Source organism: Elephantulus edwardii, unplaced genomic scaffold (assembly GCF_000299155.1).
Source record: "Elephantulus edwardii isolate Elephantulus edwardi_28Jun2011 unplaced genomic scaffold, EleEdw1.0 scaffold00545, whole genome shotgun sequence".
In the NCBI taxonomy this organism is placed as follows: domain Eukaryota; kingdom Metazoa; phylum Chordata; class Mammalia; order Macroscelidea; family Macroscelididae; genus Elephantulus; species Elephantulus edwardii.
In genome coordinates, this window is record NW_006400295.1 from 3,507 (window position 1) to 25,388 (window position 21,882).

Below are 21,882 nucleotides of genomic sequence, written 5' to 3' on the forward strand. Positions count from 1 at the left end.
GTTTGTTATGATCCACACAGTCAAATGCCTTTGCATAGTCAATGAAACACAGATAGACATTCCTCTGGTATTCCCTGCTTTCAGCTAAGATCCATCTAATATCAGCTACAATATCCCTAGTACCACGACCCCTTCTTAACCCAGCCTGGACTTCTGGTAGTTCTCTGTTGATGTGCTGTTCCAGTTGTTTTTGGAGGACAGATAGATGTTACAATTGATCTAGGGGCCTAGTGATAAGGAGTTGCACTGCCAGCTCGAAGGTACACAGTTCAAATATACCAGCTACTCCCCACGAGAAAGATGAACAGTCTCCTCTCATGCAATTTACTGCCTCTGAAAACCCACTGGAGGGTCAACTATGGGTCCATTTCACCCCTATGAGACATAGCAGCAACAACAATGACCTGTATGCACAGCCATGTTTGGCCTTATGAAAACTGGTTTTAAATTGTGTACATTGCTGATAGTTTTCTTCCACCTTGTGGAGTTAGTGGAGGTCAGAGTTGGTTGTCCCATACCACTCACCCTCCTTTTACAGAGAAGGCATTCAGCTGGCTGTAGCATGTTTGGGCTTGGGGGAGTATCTGAGATTCAGCATCATTGAAGAGAGTGGGTCCCCAAAGGAAAGACCCCAGATGCCTGATGCTGGTGTCTCTGTGATGGAGCATAAGGATGCTTGTTCCACAAGTGTTGGGAAAACGACAAGATGAACTCTGTGATTTCTCTGGGAAAGGACTAGAAGTCACGGTGATTCCTTCCAAAAAAAATCAGCCATTGAAAACCTGATGGGGCATAATTCTACTCTGACACACATGGCATCACCATGAGCTGAGTTACTCATTGGCAGCTGGTGACGGGACAGGAATATTGTTGCCTGGGTGAAGAGGCAACTTTGGTGGCATGCTCACAAGAATCACAGCCAATAGAAGTTGATGGTACCTTAATGGAAGCCACCATGAAACAAAGAGGGTCCTCTCTCGTCCCCTTGAAATCTAATAGACTTCTTCTAGTGCCCCCTGTTGGTAGAGTCATTTGGCACAGTCTAAGTGAAATTTGCTGAATGGCAACCTCAGCATCACAAAGCTAAGTGTAAAGGAACAATTGAAAAAGTGAGTCCAGCCTAAGTTCAGTGTCCAGACTCTCCCTTTTATCTCCACTTGTTCAGCTAAAAACAAATAACAAATCATCTCCTGCACCACCCACTCCCTGGTAGATGAGGGGGAAACAAAAACCAAATAATAAGACAGAAAAGTATAGGATTCTCACTAAAAATGTTACCAATGATATTAATGAATAATCAAAGAATCCAAGTAAGAAAAGAAAATCAGAGGAGGAAGCAGAAAGAGGGCGTGAAAAGAGAAGGGAGAGGATTATCCTCTAAGGATCGTGGCTGGAATGGCATAGTAGCTTCTCCTCCAGATTCCCCAGAACCCTGAAAAACACCAAACCCATGAGAACATTCTCATCAGTCTTGGTCTCCTTGGCTTCTGTCCCTAGAATAGGAACCAAAGTTTTAAGAGAAGCAGGAGAAAATTATACCTAGAAAAAGAATGAGGTATTTCTAAATTTGATACTTCCCCACCTAGTGGCAAAGTCCAGGTTCTGTTTGTTCCCATAAAGTACAGTTGCCTAAGGGAGGGCTGTCCCTGAGCTGCACTATCCTCTGAACAAGAGAGGGAGTGGTTCATTACAGGTTAATGTGTGTCCAGACATCATAATCCTGGTATAGAATCTGGAGGAGAAGGTGAGACAGCCCTTAACAGTGAGTGGAGATCCAATGTCTGCTCCTTAAAATGGGTGAAGCACCAGAAGTCTTTCTTCCTTTCTGTCTGCAGGATCCTCATGATTTCTGTGTCACCCCAGAGGGACTGATTTCCTCCCTCTGAATTCTGGGTCTTTGAAGAACCTGGTTTAAATGGGATATGCAGCCTCTGCTGAGTCATTGCCAGGACAATTTTCAACTAGTGATGTCACCAGAACCAGAGAGGGAGAGGGAGAAGGAGAGGGAGAGGGAGAGGGAGAGGGAGAGATCCTTTAGTACCAGACCACACAGAATTCTTGTTGTTGTTTCTAGGTACCATCAAGTCAGTTCCAACTCAATACAATCCCATGTGCAACAGAACACGATCCTCCATGATCTTGGACCTGATTCTCACAAATTCTGCTGTGCTTATGCTCATTTTTGCCTGTGTCCATCCATCTCATTGAGGATCTAATTTTTTTCCTATCAGGTGTAATGCCATTTTCAGGGACCAGCTCCTCCTGACAACACACACAAATCATGTGAGTCCAATTCTCACCAACCTCACTGCTAAGGAGAACTCTGGCTGCACTTCTCCCAAGACAAATTTGTCTGTTCTCCTGGTGGTCCATGGTATATTCAATACTCTTTGCTAACACTAGAATGTTACATTTTAGTGACTGGATCAGGTGCACCTTAGTCCTCAAAGTGACATTATTACTTTTTAGCACTTTAAAGAAGACCTTTGCAGCAGATTTCCTGACTGCTGCTCACATAAACACTGATTTTGGATTGATGTAAAATGAAGTCATTGACAAATTCAGTCTTTTCTCCATTTCTCATGATGTTGTTTATTGGTCCAGTGAGAGGATTGTTGTTAACTTATGCTGAAGAATTATACAAATTGAAGATTATAATTTTTTAAATAAAATGTCATCTTTATTTTGCAAACTTTAAGTTCAGAACAAAATAAGCAAAGAAAACTCACAATACACAACATCGAACCTCATTCATGAGGAAGGGGACCAGACCAGAGGCCCTTCCATCCTGCCTTACACACAAGACAGGAGAGAGAAATACTAGCTGTCAGCAGGTGGAGCCAGGTGGGAGATGGTGACTCAAGGCTGCTGTGGGAGCCACAGGATGCTATACGGGGTGGGGTGGGGGGAAGGGTGTGTTACAATAGGAACTTTTTTTTTTCCTGTCGGGGCCTGGGTTTCAGCTGTCCACACCACAGCAGTGGGCAACGAGCTTAAAGCCCCTGATGGCTCTGGGCGCTGACTCTCACCAGTGGCTATGGATGAAGTCACAGGCGATTTTCAGCCAGCGCCGACAATAGGAACTTTTAATCGACTTCTTCCATGCAAGATCCATCCTCATCACCCTCAAATGGGGGAGCTCATCAGGAACAGCAGCACTGGGATCCTCAGTTGTCACCTCATCTTCATCAGTCCCTAAGCCCAGCTTGATCATGCAGTAGATGCGGTTGGAGAGAGACTGAGGATCCTCAAGGGAGAAGCCAGAAGAGAGCACTGTGGTTTCCAACAGCAGCAGCACCAGATCGTTGGCAGCTTTGTCATTCTTGTCTACCTCAGCTTTCTGTCTCAGCATCTCAACAATCAGATGATCAGGGTTGATCTCCAGGTGCTTTTTAGCTATCACATGGCTCATTGTAGAGTTGTCCTGAAACCCCTGTGCTTTCATGATCTGCTCCATGTTGACTGTCCAGCCATAAGTGCTAGTCACTCTGCAGCAGAATGAAGTTACAAGGCTATTGGAGATTGTCACCTTCTCAATCTTCTTATCCAAAATTCATGAGCCTACAGAGGTTCTCAAACTTGGCCTTGCTATCTTCCACATTCTTTTTCTCCCCTTCATCCTCAGGTTCTAGGCCCTTCTTGGTGACAGGAAGTAGGCTTTTCCCATCAAATTTCTTGAGCTGTTGCACACAGTACTTGCTGACAGTTTGATCCTATACATGACCGCAAAACCCCGCCTGCACATTTGTTCCACAAAAACAGAGTTGACCACCTGCTCTTTGCTCTCACCACTGATGTAATAGATGAACTTCTGATTCTCCTTCATGCAAGATACATATTCTGAGAGAGAAACGTAACAGCGAAGTAGCTCAAAGGTGACACTGATTAGTAGGGTCCTCATGGATCCCAGGCTCCAGGCTCCAGGTTTTTAGAATGCCTCACAGAAGTTCTTGTAGTTCTCCTTGTCTTCTGCCAACTCAGAGAAGAGCTCAAGGCACTTTTTGACTATGCTTTTGTGAATTACCTTCAAGATTTTGCTCTGTTGCAGCATTTCTGGAGAAATGTTTGAGGGGCAGATCCTCAGAGTGAACCACATCCTGGATGAAGTTTAGATATCTGGTATCAATTCATCACAGCTGTCCATGATGAACACACAGTGAACATAAAGTTTAATGTTCTTGTCCTTGTTCTCAAAGAGATCAAAGGGAGGTTGGTCAGGGATAAACAGCAATGCCTTGATTTCCAGCTGACCTTTTACCGAGAAGTGCCTGACTGCCAAGTGGTCTTCCCAGCCATTAGTGAGACTCTTGTAGAACTCTCCATATTCCTCCTGTGTGATGTCATCAGGATTTCTGGTCCAAATGGGCTTCGTCTTGTTCAGTTCCTCCCGATCAATGTATTAACTTTCTTTTTGTTTTCTTTTTCTTGTCTTTACCACTGTCATCCTCCTCATCTGAACCCACATCTTCTATCTTGGGCTTCTTCTCTTCATCATCTCTTCTTCTGCCTCATCATCACTGATTTCCTTCTCGCACTCTGTCTCCAAAGGAAGGGTGATGGAGTGCTTCTTCATTATTTCTTTCATTTGTCTCTCTTTTAAGTACTCTGTCTGGTCTTCTTTAAGGTGCAAAATTACTTTAGTACCCCTGACCAAAGGGCTCACCCTGGTCAGCACGAACTGTGAAGGAACCCCCAGCTAAAGACTCCCAGACATACTTCCCATCATCATTGTGTTTTGTGATCACTGCCACTTTCTCTGCCGCCAAATAGGCAGAATAAAAGCCAACACCAAACTGACCAATCATGGAGATGCCTGCACCAGCCTGCAGAGCCTCCATGAAGGCTTTTGGTGCCAGACTTGGCAATTGTTCCCAAATTACTTATGAGATCAGCCTTGGTCATGCCAACACCTGTGTCCTCAAGAGTCAACCTACATTCCTGGGGGTCAGGGATGATGTCGATTTTCAGGTCTTTACCACTTTCCCACTTGGAAGGGTCTGTCAGGCTCTCATAGTGAATCTTGTCCAATGCATCAGAAGCACTAGAGATCAACTCTGTAAGGAAAATGTCCTGGTTGGAATAGAAGGTATTGATGATAGGAGACATAAATTGGGCAATCTCTGCCTGAAAGGCAAAGGTCTCCACCTCCTCCTCTCCATGGTGCACGTCCTCAGTCATCCTGATGAAAAGGTTGCAAGTTTCAGAGAGGTGAGAGTAGGTCCCAGGACCAGAAAGAGGTGAGGATGGGGTCTGGGACCAGGCCACACGTAGCTCACTAGCTATGCAGGGGTGACTCAAGAGCAAAAATCATCATCTTTAAGCTTAAATTTATTCTAGTCAAATTGGTTTTGACTCACAATGACTCTCCAGCAGGTTTTCTGTAAATCTTTACAGGAGAAGATTGTTATGGAAAAAGTGGTGGGTTCCAACTGCTGACCTTTCATTGGCAGCTCAACATAAAACTATGCTCCCAACAGAGTTCCTTGTCTTTAAACTCAGATACTTTTTATCAACTTTAATAGTAGAATAATGTGCGATAAAAATCATTGTAAAAGGTTTAAATGGAATATTCTTAGATTACATGATTAGTTGTTGTTGTTATGTGCCATCGAGTTTCCTGTGAGTCATGGTGACCCTATGTACAGCAGCTCTGAAGCCTTCCCTGTCCTGAGCCAGTCTCACTGACTGACACACCTACTCCTATTGCCCCAGTTTCTGTATCAATCCATCTCATCCCGTTCTTCCTCTCCTGTGTTGCCACTCCACCCTTCCGAGTATGATTAGTAACAACAAAGGGTTTTTTTCAAAATTTTAGTGACCCTAAAGAAACCATAACTGCCACCCAAGCAGATATATACACACCCATGTTTATTGTGGCTTTGTCCACAATAGCAAAGAGCTGGAAACAACCCAAGTGCCCATCAACAAACAAATGGATAGAGAAGCTCTGGTATATTCACACAATGGAATACTAGGCAGCATTAAAAAACAAAGAATTCATGAACTATTATGCAAAATGGATGACCCTGGAGGACATTATAGTGAGTGAAATATCTCAGTCACAAAAGGACAAATATTGCATAGGACCACTGTTGTAAAACGGGACTGACATCAGGGTTGAGAGACGACTGAAAAGGAGGGGAGGAATGAGGTATATTACATTGAAACAGATGAGGGAGAGATCTGTTTAAAGGGATATATGAATGGGTATTCTTGTCATTACCGTAGTCCAGAGTGAAGACTGCATTGTGGAGTGGACTTGGGGGGAGAGATTGCATAACAACGAAAGAGGTTTTCTTTTTCTTTTCAAGGAGAAGAGTGAATTGGGGGGAAGGGGGTGGGCAGGGAGAAAAGTACAACAATGAGTGACTGGAAACCCCAAGTCTCTGTAAACTTTCATTAAAGTTAATAAATTTAAAAAATCAGATATGAAAAAAATTTGAGTGAGAGTTTAAAAATAATTTTCATTCAATCATCCATACACATTTTGTTTCATAACATTAATTATGATTTATCAGTGTAATTAATGAATTAAAATATCTGATAAAAATGTTTATTTCCTTTCCCTTCACCTAACTTGACTATCAATTAATTTTTACTTCCTTTTTCCTCCCTTTCCATTCCTGGTAACCGGTCAAGAACTGTGTATAAACGTTTTCTCAGCTTATTACAATAGTGGTCTCATACCATAATAGTCCCTTTGTGATTGATTTCTTTTACTTAGTGTAATGTGCTCTAGGTATATCCATATTATGCAGTGTTGTGAAAACTAAGAACAATAATGTTTTGTGAAGTCTTTCTACATAGGATGACAACATTGTCCCATACAACATTATTATTGTTCATTGCTGTCCAGTTAGAATTTACTTATTACTAAGACTCCAGCAAGTTTTTCGGAGCCTGTGAATCTCATAGGAAGAGATTGCCCATCATTCTCCCCAGGAGCAGTTGACAGATTCAAACCACTTGCCTTAGAGTTGGTAGCATAACTCCTTATCTCCTAGGCCACCGGAACATTCTTACAACATTATTAGTAACTTAAATTTGTTTCTCTTTCTTTTCCTTTAATTACCACTTTAATCTCAAAAAAAATATTGAGATGCCTTCAAAAGTACTAATCCCTACAGTATTTTAACTAAAACACAAGAAAATTAGATGAAATTAGTGACTGTAAAAACCCAGCGAAAATGAAAACAACAGCATGTGCTCATAGCACATGCACGGACGACAATGTAATTCAAAGCATTGGTGTAACTGCATTATAAGGACAGCTCCAACTGGGAGGCGCTATTATTAACTACCATTGAGCTGGAACCTTGACCAAATGAGTTTTCAGAGATTTTAAATCACACAGAAGGAGAGTACCCATTTTTCTCCCATGGAATGGCTCATCCCTTTAGATTGGCAGTGCAATTCCTTAACACTAGATCACCAGAGATCACTGGAAGGAACTGTGGTTGTTTTTGCTGTCAGGTTGGAACTGATGCTTAGCTCATCCTCCAGTGGGTTTTCACATGCAGTTTAATCACACAGAAGGAGATTGTTCATCTTTCTCCCACGGAGCAGCTGGTGGATCGAACCCCATTGCTTTGGATTGCAGCACAGCTTCTTACCACCAGAGAAAGCTCCCTCAGGAGTGAGAAGTTTCAAAAAGTAAATTGGCATAGAATGTTAATCTTGCAGATACACTGGTACAAGTGAGCTTGGTTTACGAAAGATAATTTTATGTTGTGATTAATTACAGATGTATTTTTTTAATAAGGGCATTCTGGTAGCATAGTGGTAAGGAGTTGCACTAACAATCCCAAAGTATACTGTTCGAAGCTACTGGCTACTGTGTGGGAGACAGGGGTGCAATTTACAGCTTCTGAAAACTTGCTGGACGGTCAGTTAGGAGTTGATTCTGACTCAATGGTACATAACAACAACAACAAAAGAATTTTATTAAAAACAATGCATTTTGACTGAAACACTGCACCAAATTTATTACTTATTTAAGTGAAGGTTTATAAATCATATTGGTTTTTCACTGAAATGTTTGCAGGTTTTTTTAACATTAATTGTTGTTGTTGTTAAGTGCCAGCAAGTCGAGTCATAGATGACTCATAGCAATCCTATGAAAAAAGAACACTTGTATACCTTTCCTCATTTCTCTAAGTTCATAGAGTTTCTGGAGGGAAGCTATTTCAGAAGTGGATGCCACTCCTGCTTCCAAGACTGTTTTAACCTGAGAGCTCCACCAAACATTGTTCACTAAGGGTAAGTATTAGCGCATTTGACACATCAGTGTCACAGTGTTTAGCATCACAGCAACCACGAGTTACCTCTATACAGCAAACTGACAGACCAGTGCTATACCACTCGAAGAATGTTTGACCAAAAACAATTAAAACCTTAGTCCTGAGGGCTGCAGATTAAAATCACCCACATTTGGCTTGGTAGTATAACTTTCTAACCACTAGGTCAACAGGGCTCTATGACTCACAGCAATTCTATGAACAACAGATCTAACCCTTGCCCTATCCTACGCTATCCCACAATGCAAGACATTGCATTGCACCATTGCTACAGCACCATATCAATCCATCGTGTTGAGGATCTTCTTTTCTTCTCTGACTTTCCATTTCTCCCAGCATGATATCATTTCCCAATGACTGGAACCTTCAATTGTTGTTTGTTGTTAAGTGTCATTGAGTCATATGAACGAAAGACCTGAGCACTTGTGTAACTTTCATCATTTCTCTAAGTTCATAGAGTTTCTGGAAGCAAGCTGTTTTGGAGGTGGATGCCACTCCTACTTTCAAACTTTTAACTTTGATTACCATTAATTAATGTAATGAATTAAATACAATGTCTAATCAAAAGACATTAGAGAGCTCTGGTGGCCTAGAGCTGCACTGCAATCCCAAAGATATTGTTGTGGTATACTGTCGAGTTGGAACTGACCTATAGCTGATCCTCCAGTAGGTTTTCAGAGGCAATTAATTGCATGGGATGAGACTGTCCATCCTTCTCCCGTGGAGTAGCTGATGGTCTCGAACCGTGTGCCTTTGGGATTGTAGTGCAGCTTCTTGCCACTAAGCCACCAGAGCTCAATCCCAAAGATATGATGTTCAAATCTACCAGCCACTCTGCAGAAGAAGGATGGACAATCTCCTCTTGTGCGAGTAACTGCCTCTGAAAACCTGCTGGAGGGTCAGCTATGGGTTGGTTTCTACTCTACAGTACACAACAACAATGAAAAGACAGGTTGCATTGGGAAAAAATCTGCTGTCAAGGACCTCTCCAGATTGCTGAAAAAGCAACAATGTCCATTTATAAATGAAGATGTGCCTGATCTGAGCCATGATCTTTTAAATTGCTTGGTATGCATCTGAGAGTTGGACAATGAATAAAGATGACAGAAGAATTGCTGCCTTTGAACTGTGGTTTTGGAGAAGAGTACTGAAGATCCCGTGGACTGCCAAAGGAACAAACAAGTCCATATTGTAGGAAATACAACCATTGTGTGCCTTAGAGACAAGGATGGTGAAATGGAATCTCATACTTCGGGCACTTAGTTAGATGGGGCCAGTTCTTGGGAAAGGTGGAGGGGGTCAGTGAAAGAAGAAACTCTTCAACTAGATTGATTGACATAGTGACTGTAACAATGGGCTTGGGCATATGAGAGACGAGGATGGCACAGGATAGAGAAGGATTCAGTTCATAGGGTGGCTGTGAGTCATAGGCGCCTCAATGGCACCTAACAACAGCAGCAACCATCAACCAACCCTTTTTTGTGTATTACTTTTCCCTTCAACCAATTTATCTCTATTAGTTTGTACTCTCTATCCTCCTTTCCCATCCCTGGTAACCATCCAAGAAAGATTCTATCTGCATGTAACTTTTCCTTAATTTTTTGTAATAGTATATTATATAACTTGCACCTTTGCCCTAGATGCGTTTTTGTTGAACATAATAAATTATTTAAAAGTTACTGTGCACACCCATGTTTATCGTGGCTTTGTTCACAATAGCAAGGAGTTGGAAACAACCTAAGTGCCCATCAACAAAGGAATGGATAGAGAAGCTGTGATATATTCACACAATGGAATACTACGCTGCATTGAAAAACAAGGAACTCATGCAATATATTCAAAATGGGTGACCCTGGAGGACATTATGCTGAGTGAAATATCTCAGTCACAAAAGGACAAATACTGCATAGTGCCACTGCTGTAGAATGGGACTGACATCAGGGTTAGGGTAAGAATGAGAAAAACTGGATGAATTATGTGTACTACATTGAAACCGATGAGGGAGAGAACAGTTTAAAAGCAATATATTTTAGGGCATTATGGTTATCATAAGAGTCTGGAATGAAGGTTGCAGAGTGGAGTATACTTGGGGTGGGGGGCTGCAGGGGAATTGTATATAAATGAAGGAATTTTTCTTTTTCTTTTCAAAGAGAAGAGTGAACAGGGGTTGGGGGGATGGGCAGGGAGAAAAGTACAACAAAGAATGAATGTAAATCCAAAATCTCTGTAAATGTTCATTGAAATGAATTTAAAAAACATTACTGTGATGAAAATTTACAGACTAAACTGATTATCTGTTCAGTAATTAATACACATTTTGCATCATGACATCGATTATAATCCCTGCAATGGAGCAGCACTGTTCCCTTTTCCTCCCTGTATTTCCTGTTTCCATTCATCTTTCTTTTATCTCTTCTGAGCTTTCTTCCTGGGCAAATGCTGCCCTTTGCTCTTGGATGGTTGATTGTGCTAAAGTATGCGTTCCTCCCTGGTATTATTGTTCACCTCATTACTTGGCCAGGACAAGCTTTTGTAGACTGTAATTGGGTTTCAGTTTCTCTGACACCTGATGTGGTGCACGCCCCCTCTATTGCCCTAGTGACGCCACAGCCACCAAGCCCTTCATAGAGCCTCATCCAAGGACTATGACCCACTGGCAGAACAGCACCTCAGCAGGAAGGAGCTGCCATGGGGCCCTGGGCAGGCTCGCTCCTGATCTTGCTGCTGCAGCTTTCTGGTGGTAAGGGACACTCTGTGGCTCCCGCTTGCTCCACTGATGGTTCACCCTCCTGTGTGGACTTCTGTGGGGCCTGGGTCTCTCCAGCTTCTGTTCCAGACTCAATGGGTCCTGCTGGGCACTTTGGTGAGGTCTGAAGGGGGCCCAGTCCAGAGTGACCAGGGAACCTCCCTAGAGCATGTAGGAGGCCCTTTCAGGCTGGCCCCCAAAGCCATTCTGGGCTATTGCACTTGTTCCTGCTCTCACCCCTGTCAGGGTGGTGACCTCACTCTTATGTCTTTTCCAGGGACCCAAGGGGATGTGCTGCCTGCAGGTAAGACCCAGTGAGTCCTGGGCAAGGGACAGTGAAGGTAGAGGGTGTGGCTGCAAAGGGCCACTGCATCCGTGTCCACCTCTCCTCAGAGTGCAGCAACTCCAGGGATCCTGGGCGGATTGTGGGTGGCCAGGATGCCCATGCAGGACGATGGCCATGGCAGGTGAGCCTGAGGACAAGGTTGCAGGAACACATTTGTGGGGGCTCCATCATCCACCCACGCTGGGTGCTCACAGCTGCCCACTGCTTCTTGGAGTGAGTAATAGTTCCTCCTTCTCCCCTTCCTTCCATGTCCCCTCCCACGGCAGTCCCCCTCAAGGTACTGACATGCTGTCCCTGCTCTTAGGTCCCACAACCCCTGGTTTTACCAGATCAAAGTCGGAGGGCTGTCTCGCTACCCTACCGAACCCAACACGACCATCACAGCCATCAGCAAAATCATCATCCACCCAGAGTACAGGCAGAATTGGCTCAGTGGGGACATCGCCCTGCTGCAGCTGGACACTCCTGTGCAGCCCTCCCAGGCCACCCCTGTCTGCCTCCCAGAACCCCAAACTGCTCTTCCCAATGGAACCTCGTGTTGGGTCACTGGCTGGGGGTCCACCCAGGAGAGAGGTAAGTCAGGTGGACTCACCTGTCTGTACCCAGCCCAGCAAGCTCTCCCCGGAAGTTGATATTGGTTTTGCCCTTGGTTAGGTGACCATGTGTATTGGACTCGGCTGATCTTGTTTAAAGTCTGGGGTCTCTGGGTGGAGCATAAGTTTAAGCCAGGGTGTTCCTTGAAAGTAGCAAAGCTTCGTCTCTCATATATCGAGCATGTTGATAGAAAAGGCTGTTCCTTGGAGAAGATCATCATGTTTGGAAAGGTGAGGGTCAGTAAAAGAGAGAAAGACCCTTAACCGGGTGGACTGGCCCAGGGGTAGCAGCGCTGGGCTTGAGCATTTCTGAAGTGGTGAGGACAGCACAGGATAGGATGGAGTTTAGATCTGTTATTTATAGGGTCGCTATGGGTCATATCAACTCAATGGAGCCTAACAACAACAACTAACTGAAAGACTGTCAGTTCACACAAATCCCAGAGAGACTTCAGAAGAAAGGACTGGCTGTCCGCCTCTAGGCTGTGGACCACAAATCTACTTTGACACATGTGGAGTGACCAGGAGTCTGGGTGAACAACTTGCTTTTCTGGTTTGGGGCTGAAGTCCTGGGTTCAGCCCATTGTCAGGATGAATAAGCTGAGGCTGAAACTCTAGTGTTGTATTGGGTGATTCACCAGACTGCTAACCCAAGGTCAGTCAGTGGTTCGAATCCATCAGTTGCTCTTAGAGAAGAGGATGAAGCGGTCTACTCCTGGGAAGAGTCAGAGCCTCGGAAACCTTAGCAGGGTTTCTGTCCTGCAGGGCCTCTAAGGATCAGAATGGACTAGATGGCAGCGAGTTTCTGTTCTTGTCTTTTGGGGGGCAGGATCCTGGAGGTTCACTGCCCTTGCTGTCTAGGATGCTAGAGACCTGCTTGCTAGATAAGGTGGGGGGACAGCAGAGTGGTTAGAGTGCACTTGCTGCTTGCGACCTGGTGACCTGAGGTGGTCCTGCACATTAGGTTGGCCCTCCCTCTGTGCAGCCCTGGCATATATTCAGTTGGCTACTCAGGCTGACCTTCCCTCTGTGCAGTCCTGGCAGACACCCTGCAGGAAGTGACTGTACCATTGCTGGACTCGGAGACCTGCGAGCAGCTGCTGCATCTGGAGCAGCCCAGCTTGGCTGGGATGCAGTTGATCCAGGATGACATGCTCTGTGCTGGCTATGGGGGAGGCAAGAAAGACTCCTGTCAGGTGAGGGCATCCCAGCACCCCCAGCCTCATGAGATGCACTGTGGCCCAGATCTGTCCACACAGCCCATAGACTCCAGAAGGTCAGAGTTCTTGTCCAGCCCTGATAACTTGAACACACAAATGACCTTAGACTCCAACCCACCCTCTCTCCTTAGGGTGATTCCGGGGGACCACTGGTGTGCTCCATCAACCACACATGGGTCCAGATTGGGATCGTGAGTTGGGGGTTTGGCTGTGCAAAGCCAAACCGGCCCGGGGTCTACACACGTGTGCCCTTCTACACTGAATGGATCCACAGGACACTGAATGACTCTACACACGTGCATTCTGCAAGCTTGGGTCTGTTGCTGGTGCCCCTGGCTGTGCCCTTGCTTGGGGCTCTGTGAACATGGGGTCCACAGTGCCCCCTTGGTGGGACTTGAACTCAGGAGACTTGGAGACAATGCTAAAAAACTGAATCTCAAACTGGGTTTGACAGAAACAGTCTGGAGGGGGCTGCGGGCCATGATGGCTGAGAGCATGTGTGAGGTAATCTAGAGTCTGGGGACTGCTGCTCTTTCCTTTGTAAACACCCCCCACGACGCCCCCCCCCACCCAGGGCATGACAAACACCCTTATGGAGCTTCACACACCACTGATGTGACACTCACAGTGAGACTCAGTCACAGAGCTGCAAAGTGAGAAGGACTCCACACAGGCAGGTCCACCTCAGGGCCTGTACCCTTAGCCAGCAATAAATGTCACCTTGGTATCTTGCTGTTGAAAGCTGAACAGCGAGCAAGGAAGCCTGAAGAAGAATCAATGTCTTTCAACTGCATTGCCGGCAAAGAATATTGAACATGCTACAGACTGCCAAAAACACACAAACGTGTCTTGTATGAAGGACTTCCAGAACTCTCCTTAGAAGCCAGGATGTTAAGACTTCATCTCATGGACTTTGGGAATGTTATCAGGAGGGTCCAGTTCCTGGAGAAGGATACCAAGCTTGGAAAATAGAGGATTGATGAAACGGAGGAAAACCTTCAACAAGACAAATCATTGTAGCCCCCACAGGAACTCTGTAAAACTCTCGTCTTCCATATAGGAGACCTGGGTTCAATTCCCAGGAAGAGCAACTTGTGTCAGCCACCACCTATCAGTCAGGGGAAGCTCATGTGTTACTCTAATGTTGAACAGGTTTCAGTTAGAGCTTCCAGATGTAGAGGGATTATGAAGGGAAACTCAATAATCTAATTCTGCAAATCAGCCAAAGAATCAGCCGTAGAGGTCTAGGTGATCTTATCTCAGGGGGCAGTGCAGGACCACCAGCACTTTGTTCCGATGTTGCCATGAACTAGCACTGACTCAATGATGGCTGACGACAACCTTGCCATCTATCTCAGGAATCCCAGCAGCTGCTTGTCTCCCAGTGGATTTTCCATTTGAGAAAGAGGTGGTTAGTGATACCACCTCGGGACCCACTGTCTCCTCCAGTCTAGACCAAGAGGGACTCAAAGCATCGCCCAAAACAGGAACCAGCAACAAAAAGCTAAGAATGCAGATTAAGAGTGTTTAGGAAATATTAAGGATCATTTGATAACTGTCATAATATGTATCCATTTGGCTGATTCTCAGTGATTGGCAGCTCTGTAATGACATATACTTGGCAGTTCTGTAATGAGGAAATTTGGCAATTCTGTAATGATGTAATTTGGCAGTTCTGTAAGGATGTAATTTTGCAGTTCTGTAATGAAGTGATTTGGTTTATTTATTTAATGGTGTAATCCTTATCCCTGAGGTTCAGATGTGGTCAGATCTGTGATCAGTTGATTGACTGTGATTGACACAGTAATTCTCTTGCGTGATTTACTGCCTCTGAAAACTCGCTGGGGGTTAGCTATGGGCTGGTTCCAACTTGATGTTATATAACAACAATAGATTGCATGGGAGGAAAGTGCCCATCTTTCTCCCTCAGAGCTACTGCTAGATTTGAAAGTTGTGCCTTTGAGTTGGCAGTGCAACTCCTTACCACTGCGCCATCAGAGCTCCCTAGACCCAGAAGAAGATTAATGCCAAGACATGGAAATCTCATTCTCCAAGTGATACTGGCACACAGGTGTTGAAAGCAGACAAGCCTCTCATCCCTGAAGCTGATGCAGACAGAAACAGGCACACACAGCACTTTCCCCTAGTGCCAATACCCTGACTTTGAACTTACAGCTTCCTAAAATGTGAGGATACATTCCTGTTTGTTAAAGCTACCCACTTGTCATGTCTCTGTTATATTAGCACTAGAGAATGAAGACAATAAATAATTTAAAACAAACTTTACTGAAGGATAGCTAGTTAAGGAGCCCTAGTCGCACAATGGTTGAGCGCTTGGCTGCTAACTCAATGGTTGGAGGTTTGAATCCACCCAGGAGGACCACAAGAGAAACACCTGGTGGCCAGGAAGGCAGCCTAGAAAACCCTGGGGGCAGTTCTGCTCTATCAAGGGATCCCAGCTCGCTCCAGCCCATTGTTGCAATCACTGAGGTATTCCGTCTCATTGAGGGTCATGTTCTCTTTCATTGACCCTCCCCTATTCCCAGCATGATGGTGTTTTTAAAGGACCCCTTGTGACAACCTGCCCAGAGTATGTGAGATGGAGTTTCACTACCCTTGCCTCTAAAGAACACCTGATGGTACTTCCTCCAAGATTTAATCTTATCACAATCCTAATCTGATGTAAAAAGAGTTTCCCTGGGGAGTAGTCTACCCACCTTTGATCTCGCATGAGAAAAAAGGGGAGGAAAATTAGCAGAGAAGAGGGACTTACCTCAGTACCACCAGAAGTGATGAAGAATGGGAGCTGAGCATGCCCTTCAGATTCCTGTGCTGGGACACTCTTAGAACCAGAAGACAGAGAACTAGCTTTCCCCTAGAGCTAGCACCTGAAATCAGACATCTTGCCTCCTAAGCCATGATATTTTTCATGACTTCTTATGCATCTGAAAGTTGTGTTGTTGTTGTTATGTGCCGTTGAGTCGCTTGTGACTCATAGCGACCTTATGTACAACAGCCCTAAACTCTGCTCTGGCCTGTGCCAATCACACTGTCTCTGATACACCCATCCTGATTACCCCAGTCACTGAATCAATGCACCTCATAGAGGGTCTTCCCCTCCTGTCCCTCCAACCTGCTAAGCATGATGTCCCTCTCCAAAGACTGCTCCCTCCTTACAACATGTCCAAAGTATGTTAGACGGTGCCTCAGAATCCTTGCCTCCAGGGAGCCGCCCAGTTTAACCCTCTCCAGGATGAATCTGTTTGTTTTCCTAACAGTCCATGGTACCCTCAATACTCTTCCCCAGCACTACAGCTCAAAGGCATCAATTCTCCTTCTATCCTCCTTAGTCACTGTCCAACTCTCTGATGCATAACAAGTGATAGCAAAGACCATGGCCTGTATCAGACACACCTTAGTCTCCAGAGAGACACCATTGTTCTTCAGCACTTTGAAGAGGTCCCTAACAGCAGACTTTCCCATGGCAGTGTGCCTTTTAATTTCCTGGCTGCTGGTGCTGAGAGTGTTGATTGTGGAGCCAAGCAAACAAGCTTTGAACAATCTCAATCTCTTCACCATCCATCCTGATGGTGCCAATTGGTCCAGTGGTGAGAATCTTTGTCTTCTTGACATTGAGCCTCAATCCATATTGGAGGCTGCAGTCCTTGACCCTCTGCAGCAGGTGCTTCAGGTCCTCTTCAGTTTCAGCAAGCAGGGTTGTGTCATCTGCATAATGCAGATTGTTGATGAATCTTCCACCAATCCTGACACCACACTTCTCCTCATAGAGCCTATCTGAAAGTTAGACAATAAATATGGATGACAGAAGAAGAAAGAATGACATTGAATTGTCGTGTTGAAGAAACAAACAGAATATTTCATGGACTGCCAAAAGAACAAAGAAATATGCCTTGAAGAAAGTGAAACCAGGGCACTCCTTAGAGGCAAGGATGGTGAAATTTCATCTCACACACTTCTTAGGCGTGTTGCCAGAAGGGGCCAGTCCTTGGAAAAAGATATCATGCTTGAAAAGGTGGAGGGTCAGAGAAAGAGAGGAAGATTCCTAAGAAGATGGGCTCAAGTATATCAGATAGGATGAAGACTGCGCAGGATAGGGCAAGATTCAGATCTGTTGTTCAGGGGGTTGCTCTGAGTCATAGCTAACTGTAGAGGACCTAACAACAACAAAACTGTATAAGTTTCAGTTGGTTAAGCCATCAGATTGTGCATTCTTCTATAGTAGCACCAGAGGACTGAGACATTGCCAATGGTGGATTGGGAAAAAAACCACCCCAAAGTCCTTCCTAGTGGAATCTTTGAGAAGCACTGTCTTGGAGTTTTTCCTTGGTATAATTATTAGTGGAGTGCCCATTTCTTCCCCAAACTATCCCCCCAAACGGGTGTTTATATAGTCACCACAGGTGAGGCTCTGGTAGTCAGAGACCTTTGAGCCACTTAAAGCCTTTCATGGTTTTCCACCTCAGGTCTCTATTTGGCAGCCATGGACACTCTGAGTGTCTAAGGTTCGTCATTCAAAATGTCTTTCCTAGCCAAAAGATTAACTGTTTGTTTTATGCTGAAGTAATCATTGTTTTGGGGAAAATCTACTGTCATGCTTCTGAAAACCTGCTGCAGGGTCAGCTATGAGTTATTTCTGATTGTACACAATAACAATACAGTCATTGTATTAAGGAGAGACTATGTGATGTGGGTGGGCGGGAATATGCAAATGGGGCATGTTAGCCTACCCACAAGGGGATTGGCTAATCTCAGCATTCCACAAGGAGATTGACTAGTCTTGCCATTGAATTGAGCAAGCCAGAATGAGAGACAGATCTTCTGGCACCATTGAAGAGAAAGCAAAAGAATGTAGGATGCCCTTTCTGCTTCTGCTACACCTATAGGAGCAACACCTACAGCCAAACTGGAGACCTGATTTGAGATGGGACCTTGTGGTGGGGAGAACCAGTATTGGTAGGAGTGAGACCTTTGTTGAACAACTGGGGGTGGGGAGCTAATATTGACAGAACTGAAAACTTAGGAACCTTGGCCTGAAGCCACGAGCCTTGAAACTGATGTGTCTGTGTGCACATTTTGGGAGCTGTTTTGACTACATTCTATTATTAACCTGGATTACAATCTTGGATTTCCCAAATATGGTTCTATATAGACTGTGAGCTATTAAATCAGGTCTTGGACCCAGCAAAGCAGTTAAGATTGGCATTGAGATGAGTAGATAGAGATATGGGAGCCTGGGGGACATATCTGACCTCTATAAGTGCCATCTGGCCAATGAGAGGCTTTCTTCTCTAAGCTCTGCCCTTCCATTCTCTCCACTGTGCTATAGGGGCAGTTAACAGAGCACTCTGGATAGATAACGAGGGTCAACTTAAGGAGCCCTGGTGGTGCAGAGGTTGAGTGCTTGACTGCTAATCAAGTTAGGTGATTCTAGCCCAGCCACTCCACTGGTGGAAAAACAAGGCAATCTGCTTCTTAAAGATGAAATTCCATAGGAACCTTAAAGAGCAGTGTTGCTACAAATTGAAATGGACTCCACAGCAGTGGAGATGTTTGAATGGTCAATTTGGTGCTCAGTGGCCCCTCACAGTGTCCTGGTTGCATGGACCATGCTTCACAGGGACAGCTGAGGGCTTCTGGGGAAGAATTTGGTCATCAACAATGTGGGCTGAGTACTTGAGAGCAGGGAGGAGGCATGGGTACTGGTACTCAGGAGGTGTAAGGAAGTCACAGTGTGGTAGCTGGACAGTGTGGTAAGGGAGCTGGTGTGGGTGCTGATGCCTGGGATATGGGGGTGGGAAAGTATGGATCTGGTTCTAGAAGGAGGAGAGTGGGAGTGGTTCCTGGTACGTGGGAGGTGTGAGCGGACAGCATTGCCCTGACCTGCAGCCCCTCAACCACCCATCTGCCTGGCTCAACTTGCCAGCACAACTAGTTTGCACCAAATGTCTCTCAAGGACACCTCAGCTGCTGGCCTGTTCTTAGCCTCTGCTGGACATCAGCAGCCTCAGTATAGTGACCTTGTCCAGGCGCAGAGTGGGCACAGGAGCTCAGGGCTAAGCAAGAGAAAAGGAATTTTAAAGACAATGAAACACTTAGTGTCCTTCTAAGGCTGACCCAGTGCATGGATCAGGAAGTGGTTACAATTTACTCAGATCTTCCAGGAGGCTGACGGGATTCTATCTAAAGTTCAGAGTTACCTGATCTTGGGAAATGTTTAGACAGGGATGAGAAGGGCAGAGACAGGAGCCAAGCTGGGATAAACAGTCCCTTCCTCAACTTGGATGCAGGCTCAGGCCTGGCATGGCCTTATCTCTCTGCCTTCTAATGAATCATAGGGAAGACTCCTGAGGGACCAGCAGGCTCTACCAATAACTTCATGCTGCTGGACCCCAAGTCCCTAGGGTAGTGGAGAGAAGCCCTCAGGAACCCCCTCAACATTTGTAAGGGGAAGTTGGATTCTTGGGGTGCAAGGATGACACCCGAGCACATTTACCCCCAGTGGTGGATGTGGGGTCATAATCTCAGGAGGAAAAGATTTGCTGTTAGGTTTAAATTCTACTTCTTACTGGGCAAGTCATTTTGATTCTTTGAGGCTTTGTTTGCAGGTCTGTATAACTGGCATTATTATGGCATTGTGATGATTAAATGAGGTAATGATTGTGAATAGAGCATGGAGACACTGCATAGTTCAAAACTAGGAAGAGTGTTCTCCAGGGATGTGTCCTACCTCCATACCTTTTCAATCTATATACAGAACAGATTATCTGGGAGGCTGGGCTCTATGAGAAGAGATGTGGCATCAGAATTGGAGGAAGACTCATTGTTATGCAGATGACACAACCCTGCTTGCTGAAACTGAGGAGGCCCTGAAGCACTTACTGCAGAAGATCAAGGATTGTAGCCTTCAATATGGATTGAAGCTCAACATCAAGAAAACAAAGATTCTCACCACTGGGCCAATTGGCAGCACCATGATAGATGGTGAAGTTTGAGATTGTTAACAGTTTTAATTTGCTTCGCTCTACAATCAACACTCTTGGCACCAGCAGCAAAGAAATTAAGAGACATATTGCATTGGGGAAAGTCCGCTGTCAGAGACCTTTCCAAAGCATTGAGGAGCAACTATGGCAGTCTGGAGACTAAGGTGTAACTGATACAGGCAGTGATCTTTGCAATCACATGCTATGCATCAGAGAGCTGGACAATAACTCGGGATGATAGAAGAATTGATGCCTTTGAGCTGTGATGTTGGAGAAGAGTATTTAATATACCATGGACTGCTAAGAGAACAAACAGGTACATCCAGGAGAAGGTGAAACCCTACTGCTCCTTGGAGGCAAAGATTCTGAAGTGTCATCTAACAGTCTTCAGGCATGTTGCAAGGAAGGACCAGTGCTAGGAGAGGGTGGGGGGGACAGTGAAGGAGGGGAAGACCCTTGATGAGATGGATTGATTCAGTGACTGGAGTAATGGGGATAGGTGTGTTGGAGACAGTGAGGTTGACACAGGATAGAGTCGAGTTTAGGACTGTTGTACATAGGGTTATTATGAGTCTCAAGTGATTTGACGGCATAGAACAACAACAACGATTGTGAAAGCACTCTGCATGTGCCTGGGCTACAATCTCTCTATCCATCTGCACTGCCATTGCTCTTCTGACATCTTCTCTTCCTCCCCGTTCTTTGTAATTTTTATTTCCTCATGGGTGATGTTTTTATACCACAACTTTTCTGACCTTTAGTCATTTGGTGTTAATGTTCAATGCATCAGATCTCTTCTTCAAATGGTTTTTAAATTCAGGTCAGATAGACTCAAGGTCATATTTTGGATGTAGTGGACTTGCTTTCATTAACTTTAGCTTCAGTTTGAACTCACACATGAGTAATTGATGATCTATTCTACAGTCAGCACCTGCTTTTAACTGCTGATACTGAGCTTCTCCATCGATTCTTTCCACAGCTGTGGTCTGGAAATTGTATTAGAACACAGAGAGGCCGAAACAAAGGGGAGAAATGCTGACCATTTATGTACCATTTTAAAAAGCAGGGTCTTTTTGTTAGGGCCAGAATTGGGTAAGTCAGGCAAAGTGAGGCAAGGCTGGGTGGAGAGAATGTTAGGGAGGATTCTAACAAGATAAGGAAAGCAAAAACTCATGATAAAGGGGAAAATCTAGATGAAGAAGATGAGACTGGATTCTGTCAGAACCACAGAACAGGTAACCTTATCTTGTAAGGAGAACCTGAGCACCCACATCCCAGGAGAGACTGCCCCCAAAGCACCATCATACAAGAAATGATGTCAAGAAGAATGGGCCAGAGACAGAACCACCCATCAGATTTTGTTCTTTCCAAAGTGTCATCTCATTGCCCCAGACATAATCCCCAAATCACGACCAAATGACCTGGCAGCATGGCACTTTTTTCCTCGTTTGGACAGACCTGTTTTTTCCTCAGGAGTTCCTACACTCTAACCTTTCAGTGGAGAGGAACCAATTCCTTCTTCTAGAACACGCCTTTTCTAAGGCATAAGCCTGCCTTTACTTTGACCTGCACTCTGGTATCCTTCCCTCCCCTCTGGGCAAGCTGAATGTTCTGTTGAGCCCACTTGCTCTAATAAGATCCTAGTCCACCCTGGACCTATTTAAAATGTAAAATAAACA

The 21,882-nt window shown here is 44.9% G+C and overlaps 1 protein-coding gene and 1 pseudogene across 1 annotated transcript; one reads left to right on the plus strand and one right to left on the minus strand.

The window, feature by feature from the left end:
- Window positions 1-3,086: 3,086 nt before the first annotated feature.
- On the minus strand, window positions 3,087-5,178 carry LOC102843135 (annotated as a pseudogene).
- Window positions 5,179-10,985: 5,807 nt separating this feature from the next.
- Window positions 10,986-13,564, plus strand: LOC102843950 (serine protease 30-like). The gene is made up of 6 exons (XM_006903228.1): window positions 10,986-11,037; window positions 11,321-11,347; window positions 11,437-11,602; window positions 11,694-11,962; window positions 13,018-13,178; window positions 13,334-13,564. The coding sequence occupies exons 1-6, from the start codon at window positions 10,986-10,988 to the stop codon at window positions 13,562-13,564; spliced, it is 906 nt and encodes a 301-aa protein (XP_006903290.1).
- Window positions 13,565-21,882: the final 8,318 nt, after the last annotated feature.